The sequence below is a fragment of the Schistocerca piceifrons genome, chromosome X (genome assembly GCF_021461385.2).
Source record: "Schistocerca piceifrons isolate TAMUIC-IGC-003096 chromosome X, iqSchPice1.1, whole genome shotgun sequence".
In the NCBI taxonomy this organism is placed as follows: Eukaryota; Metazoa; Arthropoda; class Insecta; order Orthoptera; family Acrididae; genus Schistocerca; species Schistocerca piceifrons.
The window spans coordinates 509,512,486-509,534,475 of NC_060149.1; the positions used below are offsets into that span (position 1 = coordinate 509,512,486).

The 21,990-nt window shown below is 40.6% G+C and overlaps 1 protein-coding gene across 3 annotated transcripts in view; it reads right to left on the minus strand.

Annotated features, from left to right (window-relative positions):
- Positions 1-21,990, minus strand: part of LOC124721718 (trafficking protein particle complex subunit 5-like) — a 53,656-nt gene that overhangs the window by 23,552 nt on the left and 8,114 nt on the right. For all 3 annotated transcript variants that reach the window (XM_047246808.1, XM_047246807.1, XM_047246809.1), the window contains exons 3-4: positions 11,297-11,423; positions 271-453 (exon numbers count right to left, since the gene is read on the minus strand). In XM_047246808.1, the coding sequence (XP_047102764.1) occupies positions 271-453; positions 11,297-11,423 (310 nt within the window). The remainder of the gene's footprint in view (positions 1-270; positions 454-11,296; positions 11,424-21,990) is intronic.

Consider the following 21,990-nt stretch of genomic DNA (forward strand, 5'->3'; position numbering starts at 1 on the left):
CTATTTTGTCTTTGGGTGTCAGGGAGTAATTACTGCGCCTAGATCATATAGACAAGATTTTCAGAGCAACTATAGTGTAGCAAGTTATACATAATGTGATACCTTCACATAATGTATGATATTATGTCTGATCCAATAATTGTATTAAATATGTCAACAGAGAACCTTAATATTTTGACCACTGGCACTTTCTCCATGTTAAGGTGTTAAGTTTTTAAATGTCTGTAATATTAATGTGGCATATGAGAGAACAGCAGGTAAATTACTTACAAATCCACATCCAGTAAGAAAACCTTCAATGATGCCAGCAATAAAAACTGCACAATTCAAACTTCCTTTGTCTTTTGGAATGGATATAAACTTATTTACAAGTGGTTCTTTCTCAGTTATGAAGTACACTGTATCATCATCGGTAGCATGCTCCACTTTATCTGCTTCCCTTCCAAACAGAGACTAGAAAAAATAGAAAAGAAAGCAGGGAGAGCATGAGATTCAGTACAACAGCAAAATACTGTAAATATTAACATAATCACAATTCTTTCAGTAGTCACTGAAACAGTTCTACAACAAACAGGTTTTCAGAATACTTTCTTACGCACCAGAGGACCTATCACTTTCCTAAAAATGTGTATAGGTATATAAGATTATCCGAAGATAAATATGTGGCATACATTATGCAATTAAAAGTTTTTTTTCCATGTGGTCAAGTATACTATGCAATGACGATTTGTGACAAGTCAAGTCTGACAGAATCTGAATGTAGATACAGGCCTTTGGTGGGAAGTTCACTTTTGACTGAACAACCTAAATTTTATGGCCACATAAATAGTTGATCAGGTGTGCTCATGTGACAACTAGGAGAGCATCACCTGCAAAAGGCAGTACCTGTTTATTACACACACACACACACACACACACACACACACACACACACACACACACACACCCATACATTTGACAATGTGTTTAATATAAAATATCTATGTATTCGGTTTCCTGGCAAAATGTCAATTTCTGACTAAAAAGACATATTTTGTTGAATGCTCATGCTGTGACAGAATGGCTTAATGTAGCTAGCCAGGAATCAGAAAAGCAGACTGTACCAACTGAAATTTAATCAGTTCTTGCTGAACACAGAAATCAAGAGGATAGTTTCCAGACACCAATTTGTGGCATTACCTCTGTAACAGTTGTCTAACATAACACAGAGCCAGAACTACTATGAGATATTCCCTTCATAAAATTGTCAAACTGCAGTACAGTGTATAACAAGTCATAGCAAGTGATGTATGACACGACACCATGTCAACTGCAGCAGAATGGACATGTAACCAACTGTAAGCTAGCAGTCATTGTCAAATATGTGCAAAAGCTGTCCCTGAGAAAGGTTAAGTAGCAGTAACATACATACAAGGAAACAATCTGTTCTGTACAAACAAACAGATGGTTGCATGGTGAGCATGGGATACCACAGACAATGGTAACCATGAGTATAGTAATAGTGTCCTTTCATGAATGCTGAGAATCCTGGACAACTGATAATATTCATAATTTACCAGTACTAGTTGAGGTACAATAAAAATCAAGTACCCTATTAGAAAGCAAATTTCAAGCATCGATTTCTGGTCTAAAGGGCCAAAAATGAAGGAACTGTCCACCACTATCAAGACATTGTACAAATCTAAATAAATTTGGTCACTAATGTCCAAGCAAATAAAAACAGAGATGTTAGCACACAAGACACACTTTCTATGACTAACACAAAGTATTATTATTATTATTATTATTATTATTTTATTACATGTACAAAAAACAGGGAGCCTGCAAAAAATCTATATTATTTATGACAAAAATTGTAAATCAGGCACTATAATAAAACAGTTATCAAGCCTGAAGTCTTATTCTAGTGGAACATTTACACTCCTCAGAAAATGTTATATGGATGATATCCCAAAATAAGAATGCATAATTCTAAGAAAGATACTTGGCCCCATAAGAACAGACGATGGGTACAGACTGCAATCAGAAAAAAAACAACTATAAAACTGATAAACTCACGGCAGACATCAGAAAAAAGACTGAAATTTTATAGGCATCTCCACACACTCCCAACATGACTCTCCCAAAGAACTGTGACATACATAGAACAATTCGAAACCATAACCCAGATCCACATCACATAAGATTTAGAAAAGGCATTTCCACCAGAAACCTATAAAGACAAAAAATTAGCAAATGGAAAGTACTGCAAGAGAATGAAGCCACCACCAGACCAGGGATTAAGTGGATTGAAGAAAGAAAAAGACTCCACAGTGAAAAACCATGAGCTGCTTCAAAACTCACAGGATTGAAACGCAATAGCTTTGTGTGACCTGATAGGGCCCAATCACATCTAATAATAATAATAATAATAATAATAATAATAATAATATGCTGCATGGGTGGGCAGGGACAACACAGTAAGGTCATCAGTCCCTGATTCATGGGATAGTCCAACAGCCGAAGGTACTGTAATAGCATCTAGGAGTGGTAAAATCGAGGCACTGAAAGGAATATTGATGCCAGAGATGAGAAATAACTGTATGAGACAAGAAAGTATATGGGTCCAGCTGGTCTGCAGACCAGAAAGCTGATCCCCTTCCCAGAGCCCATATACTGCAAGGCTGGTTGGTTGTTGACATTAAAGGGACCAAACTGTGAGGTCATCAGTTCCTCCCTCCTCTATATGTATCGAACCACAAATAACCCTCAGAAGAAGGATACAAAAGGCAAATCCTGGGTAGTCTGATTGTCAGCATGACACAATAAGACAGAGATAAAATCAAGGAGAAGTACGAGGGGAGTGAGACGGCGTAAGGTGGGTGAGCCACTTTGCCCAGAATGTAGTTGGAAGTCTCTGGAGCATGGTATGCAGTGGGAGATGCACCCCCTGCATCCCACCAGCACCACCTTACCATACGATACCCCAATGAAATGAGAAACAGACAGGATGACAAAAGTATAGGAAAGATAAACTATTAAAAACAGCAAACATAAAAGAACTAGGAGAATAGAAAGGTGGGAAGGGTAGGGAATAGGCAGACCACTGAGCAAGGGTCACCATGGGACCCCTGCACCAGAGCAGGCAAGGGGTGCTCCTCCAATTCCCCGTGCAGTCAATGAAGCCAAAGAGCCCCACCTAACAAAGACGAGTAGAAAGCACCTTTGCGGGAGGAACATAAAACCACATGAGTCACTTTGGCACCAAAGGTAGCATGCCAGGACTATCACCACAAAGCAGCCAATTTTGGACAGTCTAGCAGGATGTGGGCCACCATCAGGTGAGCACCACACCAGCAGTAAGGTGAGTCCTCACCTCTGAGAATTAGGCCATGTCCCTCTGTTTATTTGGGGAGTCCAGGGTGAAACATTCCAAGTTCCAGACATCCAACAATCAATGGCATAGAATCGACCAAAGGTCCAGTTCTGGAAACCCCATTTCCAAAATCAGCATCCTAGTAGCCAACTTTGCCAAAATGTCAGCATGTTCATCATGGACATTCCCTAAGATCTCAACATGTTGGTTAGTTGGCTAGTTGGCTGATTTGGGGGAGGGGACCAAACATAGAGGTCATCAGTCCCATTGGATTAGGGAACGATGGGGAGGGAAGTCGGCCATGCCCTTTCAAAAGATCCATCCCAGCATTTGCCTGAAACGATTTAGGGAAATTGCAGAAAACCTAACTCGGGATGGCGGATGCGGGTTTAAACCGTCGTCCTCCCGAATGCGAGTCCAGGGTGCTAACCACTGCACTACCTTACTCAGTATCTCAACATGTCCAGAGGTCCAAACAAAGATGACTGTCCATCCGTCTAGCTTGATGGAGGTCAGAAAGAAGATCCCGGACAATTGTGACTAATGAGTGATGATGGTAGCACTGGTCTATAGGGTTAAGGCTGCTCAGGGAGTTGCTGCAGATTATAAGCATCTTGTCAGTGCAAGAACGAGCATGGCCAAGAGCTCGTTTGATGTCAACCAGTTCAGCAGTGAAGACACTGCATCCATTCAGCAAAGAGCATAGTTCACTGCACCATGCATGTGTGTGTGTGCAAAATGTTCATCCATTTGAACCTGGAAATGTGTCGAGGGCAGCAAAAAACAGGTGATAAAACACCATGGGATTAACTGAATCATTTGGTCCACAGAATAAATCAAGAATGATCTTAAGTCAGGGTACATGCCATGGGGGTGTACACAATTGCTTCCTGACAAGAGACAGCAGAAGTCTTAAGTCAGAGCAGAGACACTAGTCAAACTGCAATAGTAATTCCAGTTCTGGGTATCTGTTGTGGGAGGTGGACCTCTCTACTAAGAAAAAGGACATGACATTTTGGATACTTAGGGGAGCTGTGGACATGAATAGCGCAACTGAGTAGTTGTTGTTAGTGCCCGATCCACAATGGAGGGATCAACGCCTCCACAAGTAGGCTATTCAGAGGGCTAGTTCAAAAGGCTCCTGTTGCAAGCCAGACTCCACAGTGGTGTATTGGTTCCACTGGCCACAATGCTGAGGGCAGTGCTGAACCATATGCCAGACTCCCATAATCAAGGTCGGACAGGATCAGGGCTTTGGAAAGCTGCAGAAGGATAGTGCGGTTTGCACCCAAGGTGATGTCACTGAAGCAGCAAAGTCAACTGCTGTCAAACATTTTGAAAAAAGCGTATTTGTGCAATCAGCTGTATAATGACATATTTATTATCAGCCAGTTTCATAGAAGGTAACTGCACGGTACAAAAGAGATTATTATAAAATGAAGTATTTGCAGGCAATGTAGAGAATAGGGGGAAAATAAAAAAGGTTTTTAAAAACTACAGTACTTACACAGTATACATTAATGGATCACAAATAACTGTCATAACTCGGTCTGAACATAATTCATATAAATATGCTGTATATTAGCACAATTAATCTAAATCAAATGTACAAAAAATGCACCTATCAAGTCACATGACTGGAAATCATCACACAGTGATTAAGTGAGCAAGTGTCGGTATCGTCAAAACTGAAGCAGTAAGATCCCAACTATCTATAGGACGAGCCCACAACACACCCATGGCAAGTAGGTGCAGCTGAGCTGTAAACCTGGCAATCACAGTCTCCTTGGGAAGCAACAAGGGCCTGATAATACACCCGACAAGGTACAGGCAAGGAAGTAGACAGCATTAAGATTTCACATGCAGCTAGTCTTTAGTTCTCATACTTGTCAGCTTTTTACCAAAGTGGAGACCCCAAAACTCAGTACTGCACAACAATGCCCAAGTGTCTGGTAACCAAGTAGGGTTCTAGGTTAGGATGAACCACAGTACGACTACAGAAACACATGACTCATCTTTTTGTGGGAGAAAACTGGAAGCCATGTAACAGGGTCCAAGTGTAGGCCCTTCAGATGGCTCCTTGGAGCTGATTGAGTTAAGGCTACAATTGGAGCTGTAATAAATGCAAAAGTCAACATACAGTGTAAAAAAACCTGGTCTGACAGATCTCAAGGGCTTGCTCTATGGCAATAAGGCACTGAGTGCTGAGGTATGCCACTTTCTTGGACCCATGGAGAGCTGAACAACTTACTAACTCCAGCCCAAAACAATTGGAGGGATGCAAATTGACTAATATAAAGTGGTATGGAAACTAGAAAGATCTGGTCATGGAGGCTGCGTAACATGGCATAGCTTCAAGCAGTGTCATATGCCTTTTGTAGATAAGAAAAAAACTGCAATATAAGTTACTGTTTAGAAAAATTCCAACCTAACCAAAGGACAGGTTGAAAATCACCCCTCCAGGAAACCATGCTGAAATGGGCACAAAAGGCACCATGATTCAAGAATGCAGCACAATCATTGCCCTACCACCCTTTCTCAGAATCTGCAGAGCACACTGGTGAGGCCGATCAGTTGGTAGCCACAAACAGACATTGAGATTTTGGCTGGGTTCAATATTGGGAAGATGATAGGATATTTCCAATGCCAAGGGAAAATCAGGTCTACCCAAATACATTTAAAGACCACGAGTAGATAGAGTCTGAATTTCATTTACATGTTTGATTGTCTCATTATAAATCAAAATATGGCCTGGGATCTTTTCATGAGAGTCAAAAACTTGAAGTAGCTCCCAGTTGATGAAAGGTTGACTATCTAGATCTGGACCTCCAGGCTGACAAGAAGAGTAAAGAACAGGAAAGGTGGGTGGAGGTGCACAGGGGTGAGAGCAGCAGGTGCCCCCGAGTCAATACACACAATGGGGCTTTGGCACCACTACCAACCCATCTCGACTCCACGCCATACCATGATCACAACTACGGGGACAACGCTTGAAAGAAGGCGGCACGATAATAAGGGGAAGTGTTGAGGAGGGGACCTGGCCAGCTTGGATGCAAGGCTAAAGGCCTCCTAAACCAGTGACAATGCTTACCAAGGGACTTCAATTCCGAAAGGAAATTCAGGAACTTAGATCTGGGAGAACAAAGCACTTTCGCAAAGAAAACCGAGGCAAAGGAATTACGAGGGCGCATTTAGGGTCAAACTGCAGGGGCAGTCCAGCAAAATATGGATCACCTTGAGGGGATTGAGGGGGGAGGGGGGCAGCACAACTACAAAGTAGAGTAAAAGACCATAAGACCATGGGTCAACTTGGTATGGCAGATACCAAGGTGGCACAGGATGACTGATTCCCACTAACAGAGGCAGGAGGAAGAATGCCACATGGCTGGAGTCCCTTTAATCACACAAAGTTCATTAGGCACAAAAATTGTCCCACCCAGAGTCATTCCTCTGCTGAGTGAAAAGGAATTTGACATGAGACTGGAAATATGTCCCTGGACTGGGTATGGAGAATGGGTGGTACTGCAAAACACTTAGCTAGCAAGACAGTCTACAGCGACATCCGCACAGGCAAATAATAAAAAATGACTATTCAAATTTTGCAAAGCTAATATTACAAATACTATCTTTAAACTTAATCTTTTAAAAGAATGGTTGATTCAACACTGACTTCGCAGAATCACATGAAAAACATTCAAACTCTTCAGGAACAAGAACTTACCAAACTTTGAGATGAATAAACTTTATTTGTGAAACCAGATGAGTTATATTCTGGATGTTTTATAGCTTGTTTTTACAAGAAGTTATGGTATTTTGGTACGGTTAGTGATGTAAATGCCAAAGAGGAAGATGTATCTATAAAATTTCTACATCCTCATGGACCATCAAAGTCATATTTCTGGTCCGAGAGAGAAGATCCATGTGCGATACCCATCTCTCTTGACATTGCAACTGTGGATCCTCTGAACACAATGACTGGGAGAACTTACAGATTCATTCAAGACATACGTTAATATTCAGGTTTCAAAAATACTCACGAATGTCAAGAGCTAGTGACCTAGAATTTAGAATTATTTCAATAGAGATTTTTGTAAAAATACATCAAATATAATCCTAAATGTGTGTTATCAAGATTAGATTTTTGTTTAAAATCATGTTCCTTCAAGCAAAGTATTTAATCTCTTATGAATTACTCAATAACAATTACTTTAAAAGTTTTTTATGCAAAATTAACGTTGTTAAACAAGTGTAAACTCATCACACTGTAAGCAAGGATGAAAATTTTTTTAATTATTTTCATCTATGAAGTAACAAACAATGAAGGAGTGAAAACTCATTAAGGAGGGTAGGACGTCAAACGGGCCGACTTGGAGCAGGAGAGGCTCCACAGGACATTTTAATTTCCACTGTCTATACTTTTACAAGTAAATTCATGAAACTTTGTCAACATGACCAGGAAGGATGCAGGATTCACACTCGTAGCAGCAGAAGTTCAAAAACATAACAAAATAATTTTTTTACATGTGAAATTTCATCATTTTTTCACTTACTACTGGCTGCATTTGTTGCTATAGGTACACTTTTCTTCATAAGTAAGCGAGACTGTTCGATGAATTTTGCACAGCATACAAACCATACTTACAGGTGTCTGAAACTCTAGAATCTATTTAATTTATGAAAAAATGAATGAACTGTTACGTTTTAAACTTTATATTTAGAAAAAAATCTAATTTTGTAGTTAATTATCTCAATTTTTACCACAGTTTTTAATAGATTTGGAAAATTCTAGAGTTTCATACACCTGTAAGTATGGTTTGTATGCTGTGCAAAATTCATCAAAGAATCTCACTTACTTGTGAAGAAAAATGTTCCTATAGCAACAAATGCAGCCAACAGTAAGTGAAAAAATGATGAAATTTCATATCAAAAAAAATTTATTTTGTTATTTTTTGGCGCTTCCACTGCTATGAATGTGAATCCTGAATCCTTCCTGGTCATGCTTACAAAGTTTTATGAATTTATTTGTAAAAGTATAGACAGTAGAAAATAAAATGTCCTGTGGTGCCTCTCCTGCTCCAAGTCGGCCCGTTTGACATCCTACCCCCTTAATATTATTTTCTCATTTGGTGGAGTAATTTTTTTTTATTATTCAATTATCCTATCCCATTTTGATGTTATTGCTCTTAATGTCGTTCCTTGTATATGGTTTTAAAAAACTGAAAATCGCAATTAAGGATTTTTTTCCTCGATGTGTGAAATTTCATGTTGTTTTAATTCAAATACCTCTGAATTCTTTGCATATTGAGGCATACACAAAAATTTATCAGTATTTGTCAGCAGATAAGGAAGATATAAATTATTTCGCATATTTGAACACATTGTGTTTCCTCCACCTGACAACTACAAGCTGCACAATTCCATAAACTTTACCTGGCTGTAAAATCCAAACCATCTGGGATATAGCAAAAATGTTTGGATTCTTACTTAAATCTATCAATAGAACAAATACGCTATGTTATGCCAAAATCTGATACCATGGGTATCATGAGGCAATGAACAGACAAGGAATGACCCTTACTGAAGTGTGACAGAACAGAATAGCTCTCCCATGAGAAATACAGGGTTATTACAAATGATTGAAGCGATTTCACAGCTCTACAATAACTTTATTATTTGAGATATTTTCTCAATGCTTTGCACACACATACAAAAACTCAAAAAGTTTTTTTAGGCATTCACAAATGTTTGATATGTGCCCCTTTAGTGATTCGGCAGACATCAAGCCGATAATCAAGTTCCTCCCACACTCGGCACAGCATGTCCCCATCAGCGAGTTCGAAAGCATCATTGATGCGAGCTCGCAGTTCTGGCACGTTTCTTGGTAGAGGAGGTTTAAACACTGAATCTTTCACATAACCCCACAGAAAGGAATCGTATGGGGTTAAGTCGGGAGAGCGTGGAGGCCATGACATGAATTGCTGATCATGATCTCCACCACGACCGATCCATCGATTTTCCAATCTCCTGTTTAAGAAATGCCGAACATCATGATGGAAGTGCGGTGGAGCACCATCCTGTTGGAAGATGAAGTCGGCGCTGTCGGTCTCCAGTTGTGGCATGAGCCAATTTTCCAGCATGTCCAGATACACGTGTCCTGTAACATTTTTTTCGCAGAAGAAAAAGGGGCCATAAACTTTAAACCGTGAGATTGCACAAAACACGTTAACTTTTGGCGAATTGCGAATTTGCTACACGAATGCGTGAGGATTCTCTACCACCCAGATTCGCACATTGTGTCTGTTCACTTCACCATTAAGAAAAAATGTTGCTTCATCACTGAAAACAAGTTTCGCACTGAACGCATCCTCTTCCATGTTGCAACTGCGCCGAAAATTCAAAGTGTTTGACTTTGCCATCGGGTGTCAGGGCTTGTAGCAATTGTGAACGGTAAGGTTTCTGCTTTAGCCTTTTCCGTAAGATTTTCCAAACCGTCGGCTGTGGTACGTTTAGCTTCCTGCTTGCTTTATTCGTCAACTTCCACAGGCTACGCGTGAAACTTGCCCGCACGCGTTCAACCATTTCTTCGCTCACTGCAGGCCGACCCGTTGATTTCCCCTTACAGAGGCATCCAGAAGCTTTAAACTGCACATGCCATCGCCGAATGGAGTTAGCAGTTGGTGGATCTTTGTTGAACTTCGTCCTGAATTGTCGTTGCACTGTTATGACTGACTGATGTGAGTGCATTGCAAGCATGACATACACTTTCTCGGCTCCTGTCGCCATTTTGTCTCACTGCGTTCTCGAGCGCTCTGGCGGCAGAAACCCGAAGTGCGGCTTCAGCCGAACAAAACTTTATGAGTTTTTCTACGTATCTGTAGTGTGTCGTGACCATATGTCAATGAATGGAGCTACAGTGAATTTTTGAAATCGCTTCAATCATTTGTAATAGCCCTGTACTTGTAAACTATGTGTAAAAATCAATATGGTCTGAAGTGCTGAAGTTGGCATTCATGTGTTTGTGAGGCGTGCTTGCCCGTATGTGTGAACTGTGTGTGGCTCTCTTTTTACTGATGAAGGCTGTGGCTGAAAGCTTTATGTAAGTGTCTTAATTGTGCCTGTCTGCAACCTGACATGTTTTCTTTATGGTAAGTAGCAATCCGTCTTTTCCTACATTGTTGTAAACTACGTGTAGTAGTTTTCAATATGCCTCTAGACAGTTCATCAACAGACAACAATTTTGATAAAGAAACCAGATGGCCAGGGTGGCCACTCCACTAGTATACATATTAGGACATTTGCAATATCTCAACACTCTGCCAGATGTTGAGCACAATACACATCGAACTGTTGCAGTATCCCAACATTACCACTCAGCTGGAAACCTGAGAGCTTTTCATCAATGAAAGTACCTCTTGCCTAACTTTATTGCTCATGTTCCGTTACACTGGTCTTAATGAACTCATCCTAACAATTTTCAAATTACTTCACACTGAGTTTGGCACTGTTCTTGATAATATAATCTTTCTCTGAACTTTATGAATTATACACAAAAAAAACCTGCACACTATGGCTACAACTTAAACCAAAGGCAGTTAAATGTTATGACACATTTGGATGATGGTAGTGACAGTAATTTCAGTCATATAAATCAAAAAGTTTTATTCTGTCACAAATATTCTGAGAGGTATCAAAGGGTTACTTCAGGATCCACAAGTTAAATAAGGCACCTGTGAAAATTAGTTCTGTTACAAAGCAGTTTCACTTTATGTTGTTGGATTTAAATGAAAAATGTATAAATGATACCATTTATAATTCATAACCGACACATACTGCTAACTGAACACAATATAAAAAATCAATTTTTAATGCCATCAAATTTTCACTACTTTTAAATCTTAAATTCTGCACTACTACACATTTTTAATTTATCTTTATACTCACCAACCAAAATGTTGACTTCATCAATAAAATAATAGTTAATACTTTGACTTCACGTCTGCAGTCTCTTTCACGGACAAAGAAAAGGTCTACGAGTCTAATACCAACATGCTTTCCCATTTCAGTAAGTCTGAAATACACAAACAAATACATAAAATACGGCTAGTAAAAGATAAATGTTATTGCTGCAAATGGATCAATTTGTGATTTTTTTAAAATATATTGGGGGAAGGGAGATAGGCTGACAATTTGAGACAAAGTACTTTTGGTGAGATGCATAGGTGAACTGCTGCTAGTGGATTGTACTCGACTAGACGTCACACACTTGTCATTATCCTGAAGACACACTGACTCAAATTTTCAACAGGAAGACATTGTAAAGACCATGAAGTGAGCAGCTGTACACTTCTTTATGACAGACATGTAAATATGAATTTTTTTTTAAAAAAAGCAAATAATTTTACAGGAGAGCAGAAAATACTGCCTGTGTTTCAGTGGGGGAGAGGGAAAAGGAGGCAGGAGGTTTAATTCACCAACAATTAGGCCACTGTAAATGAAGCATTCTAGTGGATGTTAACAATTTAAGTAATAATTTATCACTGATAACTGTTACAGTGACCACTTTAAACAGTTACCAGGAAACCACAGAATTTAATGGGCAACGTCATACATAAATCATACTCAAATCTACAAACTCAAAGTTCTTATTTAAAACACTAACAAATAGTTATAACATGAAGATTTTGCAATATTTTTTATAAATACTTCCTTTTGGAAACCTACTGTGTTCACTGTTCTTAACTACTGGAAAGCCTCATAATTCTAACACTTCCTCACAACTTTCTAAAATGGTTTACAAATACACTCCTGGAAATTGAAATAAGAACACCGTGAATTCATTGTCCCAGGAAGGGGAAACTTTATTGACACATTCCTGGGGTCAGATACATCACATGATCACACTGACAGAACCACAGGCACATAGACACAGGCAACAGAGCATGCACAATGTCGGCACTAGTACAGTGTATATTCACCTTTCGCAGCAATGTAGGCTGCTATTCTCCCATGGAGACGATCGTAGGGATGCTGGATGTAGTCCTGTGGAACGGCTTGCCATGCCATTTCCACCTGGCGCCTCAGTTGGACCAGCGTTCGTGCTGGACGTGCAGACCGCGTGAGATGACGCTTCATCCAGTCCCAAACATGCTCAATGGGGGACAGATCCGGAGATCTTGCTGGCCAGGGTAGTTGACTTACACCTTCTAGAGCACGTTGGGTGGCACGGGATACATGCGGATGTGCATTGTCCTGTTGGAACAGCAAGTTACCTTGCCGGTCTAGGAATGGTAGAACGATGGGTTCGATGACGGTTTGGATGTACCGTGCACTATTCAGTGTCCCCTCGACGATCACCAGTGGTGTACGGCAGGTGTAGGAGATCGCTCCCCACACCATGATGCCGGGTGTTGGCCCTGTGTGCCTCGGTCGTATGCAGTCCTGATTGTGGCGCTCACCTGCACGGCGCCAAACACGCATACGACCATCATTGGCACCAAGGGAGAAGCGACTCTCATCGCTGAAGACGACACGTCTCCATTCGTCCCTCCATTCACGCCTGTCGCGACACCACTGGAGGCGGGCTGCACGATGTTGGGGCGTGAGCGGAAGACGGCCTAACGGTGTGCGGGACCGTAGCCCAGCTTCATGGAGACGGTTGCGAATGGTCCTCGCCGATACCCCAGGAGCAACAGTGCCCCTAATTTGCTGGGAAGTGGCGGTGCGGTCCCCTACGGCACTGCGTAGGATCCTACGGTCTTGGCGTGCATCCGTGCGTCGCTGCAGTCCGGTCCCAGGTCGACGGGCACGTGCACCTTCCGCCGACCACTGGCGACAACATCGATGTACTGTGGAGACCTCACGCCCCACGTGTTGAGCAATTCGGCGGTACGTCCACCCGGCCTCCCGCATGCCCACTATACGCCCTCGCTCAAAGTCCGTCAACTGCACATACGGTTCACGTCCACGCTGTCGCGCCATGCTACCAGTGTTAAAGACTGCGATGGAGCTCCGTATGCCACGGCAAACTGGCTGACACTGACGGTGGCAGTGCACAAATGCTGCGCAGCGAGCGCCATTCGACGGCCAACACCGCGGTTCCTGGTGTGTTCGCTGTGCCGTGCGTGTGATCATTGCTTGTACAGCCCTCTCGCAGTGTCCGGAGCAAGTATGGTGGGTCTGACACACCGGTATCAATGTGTTCTTTTTTCCATTTCCAGGAGTGTACTTTACATAGGACCTGTCTCCCACTGTAGGAGGGCATAATGGGAGATTGCCGACTCAGTAATAGACTATTCTGTCATAAATTAGCTGAGTAGAGAAAACTCAATGTAACAAAGTACATGGTGACCCAGAAAATGTAGCCAAGGAAGTGTAGAGTAGCCACATTGGTGTCTCCAATCTCCTTATTTTACTTTTATCAATATCTTCTGAAGGGCTTCAGGTGCACAAAATCAATGTATGCTGTGGTTTTTTGTTGTTAACTGGGTTCACAACACTCAGTGTAGTGGTTATCAGTTTTCATGCAAAACTCCTTTTGGAAGAGTGAGTCTAAAACTTTCAAAACCCTTTACTTTCTGCATGTCAGAAGGACAGTAATAAAATGCTTCAATACACAATCAAGTAAAAAAGTATATGACACTAGTCCTCTGAGATGTATAGCTGACTCACTACTAACATAAAAAAAAAACAGAATGAATGCATGCACTTGCAATATTATTATTGGTTTGTGGAACACTCAACTGCACGGTTATCAGCATCTGTACAAAGTCCCAATCTTTACACAGTCCAATCTCGCCACGTTCACGAATGATGAAGAAGACAACACAAACACCCAGTCCCAGGGCAGAGAAAATCCCCAACCCGGCCGGGAATCAAACTCAGGACCCGTGATTCAGAGACAGAAACACTAGCCACTAGACTGCGAGTTGTGGACTAGTTGTGGTGATTGATTGATATTTCATATCAAAATGCACACACACACACACACACACACACACACACACACACACACACACCTGTATAAAATCTAAAACCTGTATGAGTAGCCCACTCTTACAACCTCGTAAACATAAGTTGCTGTTGTAGAGCTGTAACAGGAACAAAAAACTGCAAAGTTGCCAACAAATAAGAATCATTGCGCTGGACTCCCTGCCATGGCTATTATACTATTTAAGGCAATGGTAAATAAATTTAAATTTAAAAACTGCCTTGAGGTACACCATTCTCTTGCTCAAATCTGTCAGACAGAACCTCAATATGTTTAAACTCAGTGTGATAGCTGGCTGGCTCTGAGCACCATGGGACTTAACATCTGAACTTAGAACTACTTAAACCTAACTAACCTAATGACATCCCTGCGACCTTGGCAGTCGCACGGTTCCAGACTGAAGCACCTAGAACCACTCGGCCACACCAGCTGGCAGTGTGATAGCACAAACCATATGAATATAGGCAGGTTTCCTCAAAAGCTCCATTGATGTTAGACATCTTGGAATATTGTTGTACTCTCAACAGTATCAAACATCTCTTCTACATTTAAAAATATGCCCATTTGACACTGTTCCACAGATAACCTGTTTCATAGCCCCCTCACACACAGGGTCTAGTTGTCAGTGGTGGATCGGTACCTCCAGAACGAACACACAGTGTGAGTTTTGCAGTTTCCATGATCCAACCATGCAACTGTTTATGGTTCACTCATAGCTCTTTCCTACACATCTACATAAAGTGATGTTTTTGGAGCTCCTGGGGCCTGTTCTGTACTTCACTGGTTTGAGGAGTGGGACCAAAAATGGCTCCATCCACTAATTGAGAAATTGCCCTGTCTGCCATGTATTATTAACAGTCTACAAGGATTTCTTTTCAAGTTGCCACAGCATGCTGTACTTTATTCAGCCAAGACTGCACACAGTATCACAAACCACAGACTGTGGTAAATTCAGCTTCCATATGGACAAGGGGCAGTTACAGGACTCAGCATAATTGTACCTGGTTGTGATGGGATACTGAATCCAATCAGACGATAGCAGTAGTCTTGACAAAATGCAGTGGCACTAACACTGGTTGTTATTTGGAGACACCCCTCCTTCAGTTCATTTGCTATAAAAGAGCTACAGTGTTTTCTGGATACCCTCTGAATACAATCTCTTCTTAATCACTTAATAATATAGTGGAAAGCCATGAAGTTCTCTGTAACTGGTTGGCATCTGAATCTCTCTAGAGCCACCCACTTGTCCCTGACATCAGAAAGGTACCCCTCCCGCCAGCAGAGTAGAGTAGGCAAAGAAATCAGCCATGTCTTTTTTTTTTTTAATAAACTTCCCAACATTTGTATTCAGCAGTTTAGAGACACCATAGAAAAACCTAAATCTGGATAGTCATATGAGGATTTGATTGCCATACTCTTAAAAAAGTTCAGTGTCTTACCATTCTGCTACCTCACTTGGTGGGGATGAGTACATCAGCAGCTGGGTGGTTCACCATAATAATGTCATCCGCCCATTCCTGGCTACTGTCTTCATGTTAAAACATGATTAGTTTACTGTACAGTATCCATTTTGGCATCTTACTCTCTGCCACTACTTGTTCTGTTGTATCCAGAGGAGCAAGTGCTCACTGGAATATTAATTGTCAATCGCCTTTCACTCAGCAGTGCCAGTGAGTATAGGAGAACACATTGAGACAACAACTCAACATTAGGGATACGTTGTGTGACAGGGAGACGGGCAGGAGGAGGAGATTGACAGTGAGGTGTGGGAAGAGGAGCTGGACAGAAAGGGGCAGGAGGAGACTGACAGAGAGGGGATGAAAGAATGAGAGGGACTAACAGATGATTGGAATAAATACATACCCGGGTTCTCAGCTATCTTTATATATATGCAGAGAACAAGTCTCAGAACATTATTTACAGAGATATATTGCAGTAGATTTCTGGCTCTCTATACACACCAAGACAACTATGATCATTCCCATGCTAAGCATGTCAAACAGTCTTGAAATTATTTACTTCTTTCTCTGCCACATTTAGCAGAGATGCCATGTTTGGAATGAAGCTTTCAGTAATGTGGACAGGAGAATTGAGGAGGGGGTTCTGGGGACCTTCCCCCAGGATTTTGTAATATATTTTTTAAACTGAAAATAAAAATCTCAATTTGAATCCTAATTGTAACACCTGAAAAGTAAAAATTTAGGCTGTTAACCCCTAGTAAGAAAGATATGAGACAGGGTGTTGGAACTTTAAAAGTTAGATCTAAAAGTTAAGTTTTCAAAATATAAAATGCAGATTTTTTTTAAAAGTAAAATGTTAGTGGAGTCTGTAATAAGATCAACTTTCAAAGGACAAAAGTTGAAAACATAGATTGATAAACACAGTGTAAGGGAATTTTCAAAGAAGTGAAAACTGAACTTGAATCTTGACTCTTGCATTAATAAAATATGTATTCAGAACACCTAATGACACAAAGAATTTCCAGGCTACAGAAAAAGACTCCACAGGGTAAAACACAAACTAAATGAAAGTATACAATGACATTTCAAATACTTCAGAGAAACTGTGAACTTAATTCACAAGCTATTCAGTTGCTCTACACTTGGAATCAATATGTCAAATCACAACATAACTATAAGTTTATGCACCCACAGTAGTGACCTTAGTGAGGCACCAGTGTGTAGAGAATAGTACAGGGCTATTACAAATAATTGAAGCGATTTCATAAATTCACTGTAGCTCCAATCATTGACATATGGTCACGACACACTACAGATACGTAGAAAAACTCATAAAATTTTGTTCGGCTGAAGCTGCACTTCAGGTTTCTGCCGCCAGAGCGCTCGAGAGCGCAGTGAGACAAAATGGCGACAGGAGCCGGGAAAGCGTATGTCGTGCTTGAAATGCACTCACATTAGTCAGTCATAACAGTGCAACGAAAATTCAGGACGAAGTTCAACAAAGATCCACCAACTGCCAACTCCATTCGGCGATGGTATGCGCAGTTTAAAGCTTCTGGATGCCTCTGTAAGGGGAAATCAACGGGTCGGCCTGCAGTGAGCGAAGAAACGGTTGAACGCGTGCGGGCAAGTTTCACGCATAGTGATGTGAAAGATTCAGTGTTTAAACCTCCTCTACCAAGAAACGTGCCAGAACTGCGAGCTTGCATCAACAATGCTTTCGAACTCATTGATGGGGACATGCTGTGCCGAGTGTGGGAGGAACTTGATTATCGGCTTGATGTCTGCCGAATCACTAAAGGGGCACATATCAAACATTTGTGAATGCCTAAAAAAACTTTGAGTTTTTGTATGTGTGTGCAAAGCATTGTGAAAATATCTCAAATAATAAAGTTATTGTAGAGCTGTGAAATCGCTTCAATCATTTGTAATAACCCTGTATAGTTTGTGTATAGTCTGTGCTAAACAGACGGGATACTGCACTTTTGAAACAATGCTCGTTCACAAATGATGCAACGAAATACATTTTGTTGTCAAACAGCTGAAATAAATAAAATTCCAAATTCCATAATTTTAGTATGTGCTCTGATAAGACTGTAATTTTGGCCTTGAAATTGGGACAATTATGGACAATCATAATACTTGGGATGTCTGCATTTTGTAATTAAGCTTCTCCCATCTTATCAAAATTTGGAGTTTTTGCAAGTACGTTCAGAAGTTTATGTGAATACTGTCTACAAAATGTGTTGCAAGTAGAGTTAGTAGTGAATTAGTAATAAAAAGTCATGCCTAATGCAGCAGTAATATTGCATGAACAGCAAAAATTCAGTATGTGATGAACTATTTTCCTTTCATCACTATGTGGGTGTGTTGACGAGAAAAGTCTCTTAAAAGTTTGAAATTATGTGCAATTCTCCATGAATGTAGTATCGCTATTTAGGCATCGTGAGCTATACTATTTCTTTACTCCCATCCTCCCCTTTTGAGAGGTAGGCAGTTCTTACCCCACTTCTGACAAGTAGTTTGTGTATAAGTTTGACTGATATCAACACAGTACTTTTGGAGGAAAAGTTTAACATGCACACATATATACACAGTCATGACACCTGCCTTCTCACTGATAAGGATCTATGACTGTAGCTATGGATCACACAGCACTGATTTAATCTGAGTACAGCTATGGTCACTTCTTTCCATTTTTGTGTTTGGATAACAACCATCAACCTAGCGTAGCAAAAATGTTATTCACCCGAAGATCAGACACACTTCCATTGATTGACGGTCTCATCCCGACAGTCCCATGCCCACTGCAATTTTAGGTAACGATATCATTGAGTCAACGTGTGAACACTTAGTGGTCTGCTGCAAAGCTCCATATTCAACAATGTACGATGAACGGTGTGCTCCGAAACACTTGTGTATGCACCAACATTGTGCTCTTTTTGCAGAGATGCCACAGATCATCATCTATCCAACTTTATAGAGCAGACAATCCTCTGAACCCAACGTGCTGTGAAGAGTTGTGGACATCCAACCATTTAGCACTTCGCGGTAGTTTCATTGTCCTACCACTTTCCATAGATGGTCTCAATAGTAGCGTGTAAACATTTGACAAGCTTCACCATCTTCGAGATACTCGTCGTTCACAGGTTCTGCATAATAACAATCTGCTCTTTGTCATAGTCGCTTATCTCAATGGATTTCTCCATTTGCACCCCTATCTTTGCTAGGGTGATCCTCCGTTCATGTCTGCTCTGCTTACATACTTCTGTTACCATGTCATAGGAACGCAACACCATCAATGGCAACCAATGTCGTGGTGGACAGTGGTTGTAATGTTTTGGCTTATCAGTGTATAAATGACATCTCTTCTAATATGACAACAGGTGATTCTAAAATATTTCTGTTTACTGATGACACTAGCTTGGTAGTGCGTCAAATACTAGAGTTCAAGACAAATTCGTGGCTTGTAGAAAAATTAATGTTAAAGCAGACTCAATTTTTACAGTTTCTGAAAGAGAATCCCACTAAAACTGGGATTCTGATTACACAGAATGGGCATATGATTCATAAGTCTGAACAATTCAAATTTCTAGATGTTCAGATAGATAGCAAACTGTCATGGAAAGCCCATGTTCGGGATCTTGTTCAAAAACTGAATACTGCTATATTTACCATTAGAACAGTATCTGCAATAAGTGTGGTTCCAATACGAAATTAGTTTACTTTGCTTATTTTCATTTGCTTATGACAGATGGCATAGTATTCTAGGGTAACTCTTTCCATTCACAAAGGGTATTTTTCCAAACTTAGAGTAGGCTGCAGGTGAAAAATAGGTCTGCAGCTTGTTTTATAATTTAAATATATGGCTGCATCTCCGGCATACATTGCATTAGGAAGGATTTCTTGATGGTGACTAGTTTTGGACACTTATTTTCAAGCCATCCTAGAAAGAAAATGACCGTTGGCTGACAACTTTATACAAACGAGGCATTCAAATTTGCAGTAAAATATATTACACTAATATACATGTAAGGTATATGAATTTGTCATGATCATTTAGTTTTATTAGTTGCCTTATTAGTTACATACCATATCTTACGTGTGACAACACAGGCAAAAGCCCATGTACAAAAATTGTCCCTGCAGTAATGATCAAAGCGGTGCTATGGCCTACTGATACGAAAGGCACTTCTCCATTAGAGGACTGAATATAAACTAATGTATTACTGTTGAGATTATCTGCTTAGGGGGCTGTCTTCTTGTAAATTGGAAAGTTAATTTATTTTTAGAGTGGGGGTTGCCATACTTTTTGGTTTTGAGTTGTAGTAAAGATGTGTAGCTTTTAGGAACTGGACTAAATTATGTTTAATGCATAGCAGTATAACTACTGAGTTTAGTTCATGAAACTCTAGTGTCTTCTGCAAGTCAAGTCATGTCATGATGTAATGCATAGCACCCAATAGAGGCCAAATGACTGGTCTTTGGAAATTTTTTTTATTATTGTAGGGTTTTCAAGTTTACATTCAGTTAATGAAAGAAAGAAGAATGTTTTGTTCAGTCAGCAAATATTTTATCTTTGATGTGTGCTGCTGTCAGCAGTCGCTATGGGCTTATGCTTTTACTGTAACACTTACGATATGGTATGTAGCGAGTAAGTCAATTCATAAAACTAGATGTTTATGACAGATTTGTACACCTTACCTGTATATTAGTGTAATACAATTGTACTGCAAATATGTATGCCTCATATGTATATAATTGTCGTGTCAATTGTAATTTTTTCTTTGAAGAATGGTTTGAAAATGAACATAGGTATCCAAAACTAGTCACCAAGGAATAATAATAATAATAATAATAATAATAATAATTACTTCTTAATGGAACGTATGACAGAGCTACAACTGCTGTGGCCTTCTCCACCAGACATCACGGCACCTAGAGTATCAGCAACCAAACTGACAGCCTGCAGCTGCAGGCACACCGAAGCACTACACAACCAACAGGCAATATTGATTAATGGCCACAACAGAAGCAACAACAACAACAACAACAACAACACAGCAAAGACACCAGGGGCCACTACCAGCCCACATAAACATAAGGAAGAGATCGGTGCAGATCCCGGAACTATTTTCACACGTCAAACCATGTGATGGGAAATAGTTCCGAGGCACTCATCCGCCGAAGCGCTATAAAGGCCGGCGCTCGGCTGCACATCATCAGTTCATCGACCGCCTGCAGACGTGGATAGCTGCCGTCCCGGCAGCCCGGCTTGGATCTTCTCTCTGATCTCTGGATTAGGCTTGGTATATCGGAGAAGTCTCTGGCGGAGACTAGTAGGAGATTATTTCAGTTGTTTTCTATATTATTCTTGTATGTAGTTGTGATTCGAAGACAGATCACTGTTTTGTGTTGGTGTTATACTTGGAGAATTTGTTTTGGTTAACTGAACAGTCCACCAAATTGTTTTCGGACTTTGATTGTTAGTTTCTTCTGCTTACGCAGACATATCAACAACCATTTATTTCAAAGGGTGTTTTTGGCTCAGAAATCAGCAGTTTGAGCAACACATGGCTTATGTTCATGAACTACTTGTCGATCCCTGTTCACAAGTATGGGAATTCTGACATTGACCTCTCAATATATTTTCTCTTTAATGACATTTGTTGTTAACAATATGAGCTTATTCTGAAGAATCAACAGCTTTCATTCAGTTAATACTACACAGAATGGCAATCTGCGTTTGGACTGCACTTCCTTCACTCTTCTGCTGCATCCATTTTCAATAAGCTACCCTACAAATTAAAACATCTTAGCAGTAAGCTTCGGCAGGGTGTATACAAGGACAAGGAAAAAAAAATCCCGGGTTTCCTGGTTAAAAATACACTTTCTCCCGAGTGAAAACACACTTTCTCTGTGCTAAGTGAAAGTATAATCTTCCTCGGCACAGTAAAACTCATCAATCCTTTGAATGTTTATGGTTTTGTATAACAGAGTAGAAATTCCCGGCGCTTTAGATGTCCCGAAAGAGGGCTGGGAGGCACTTTCCAACTGGTAACCCCACATGAGGGCAGGTGTCAGGGGTCAGTGCCCCTTGTATGCAAACAGAATAGGAGACATTGATTGAGCAGAAAATTAGCAAATGGAAATTGCATAGATGAGCAAGAGTTGGTACCATGGGAACT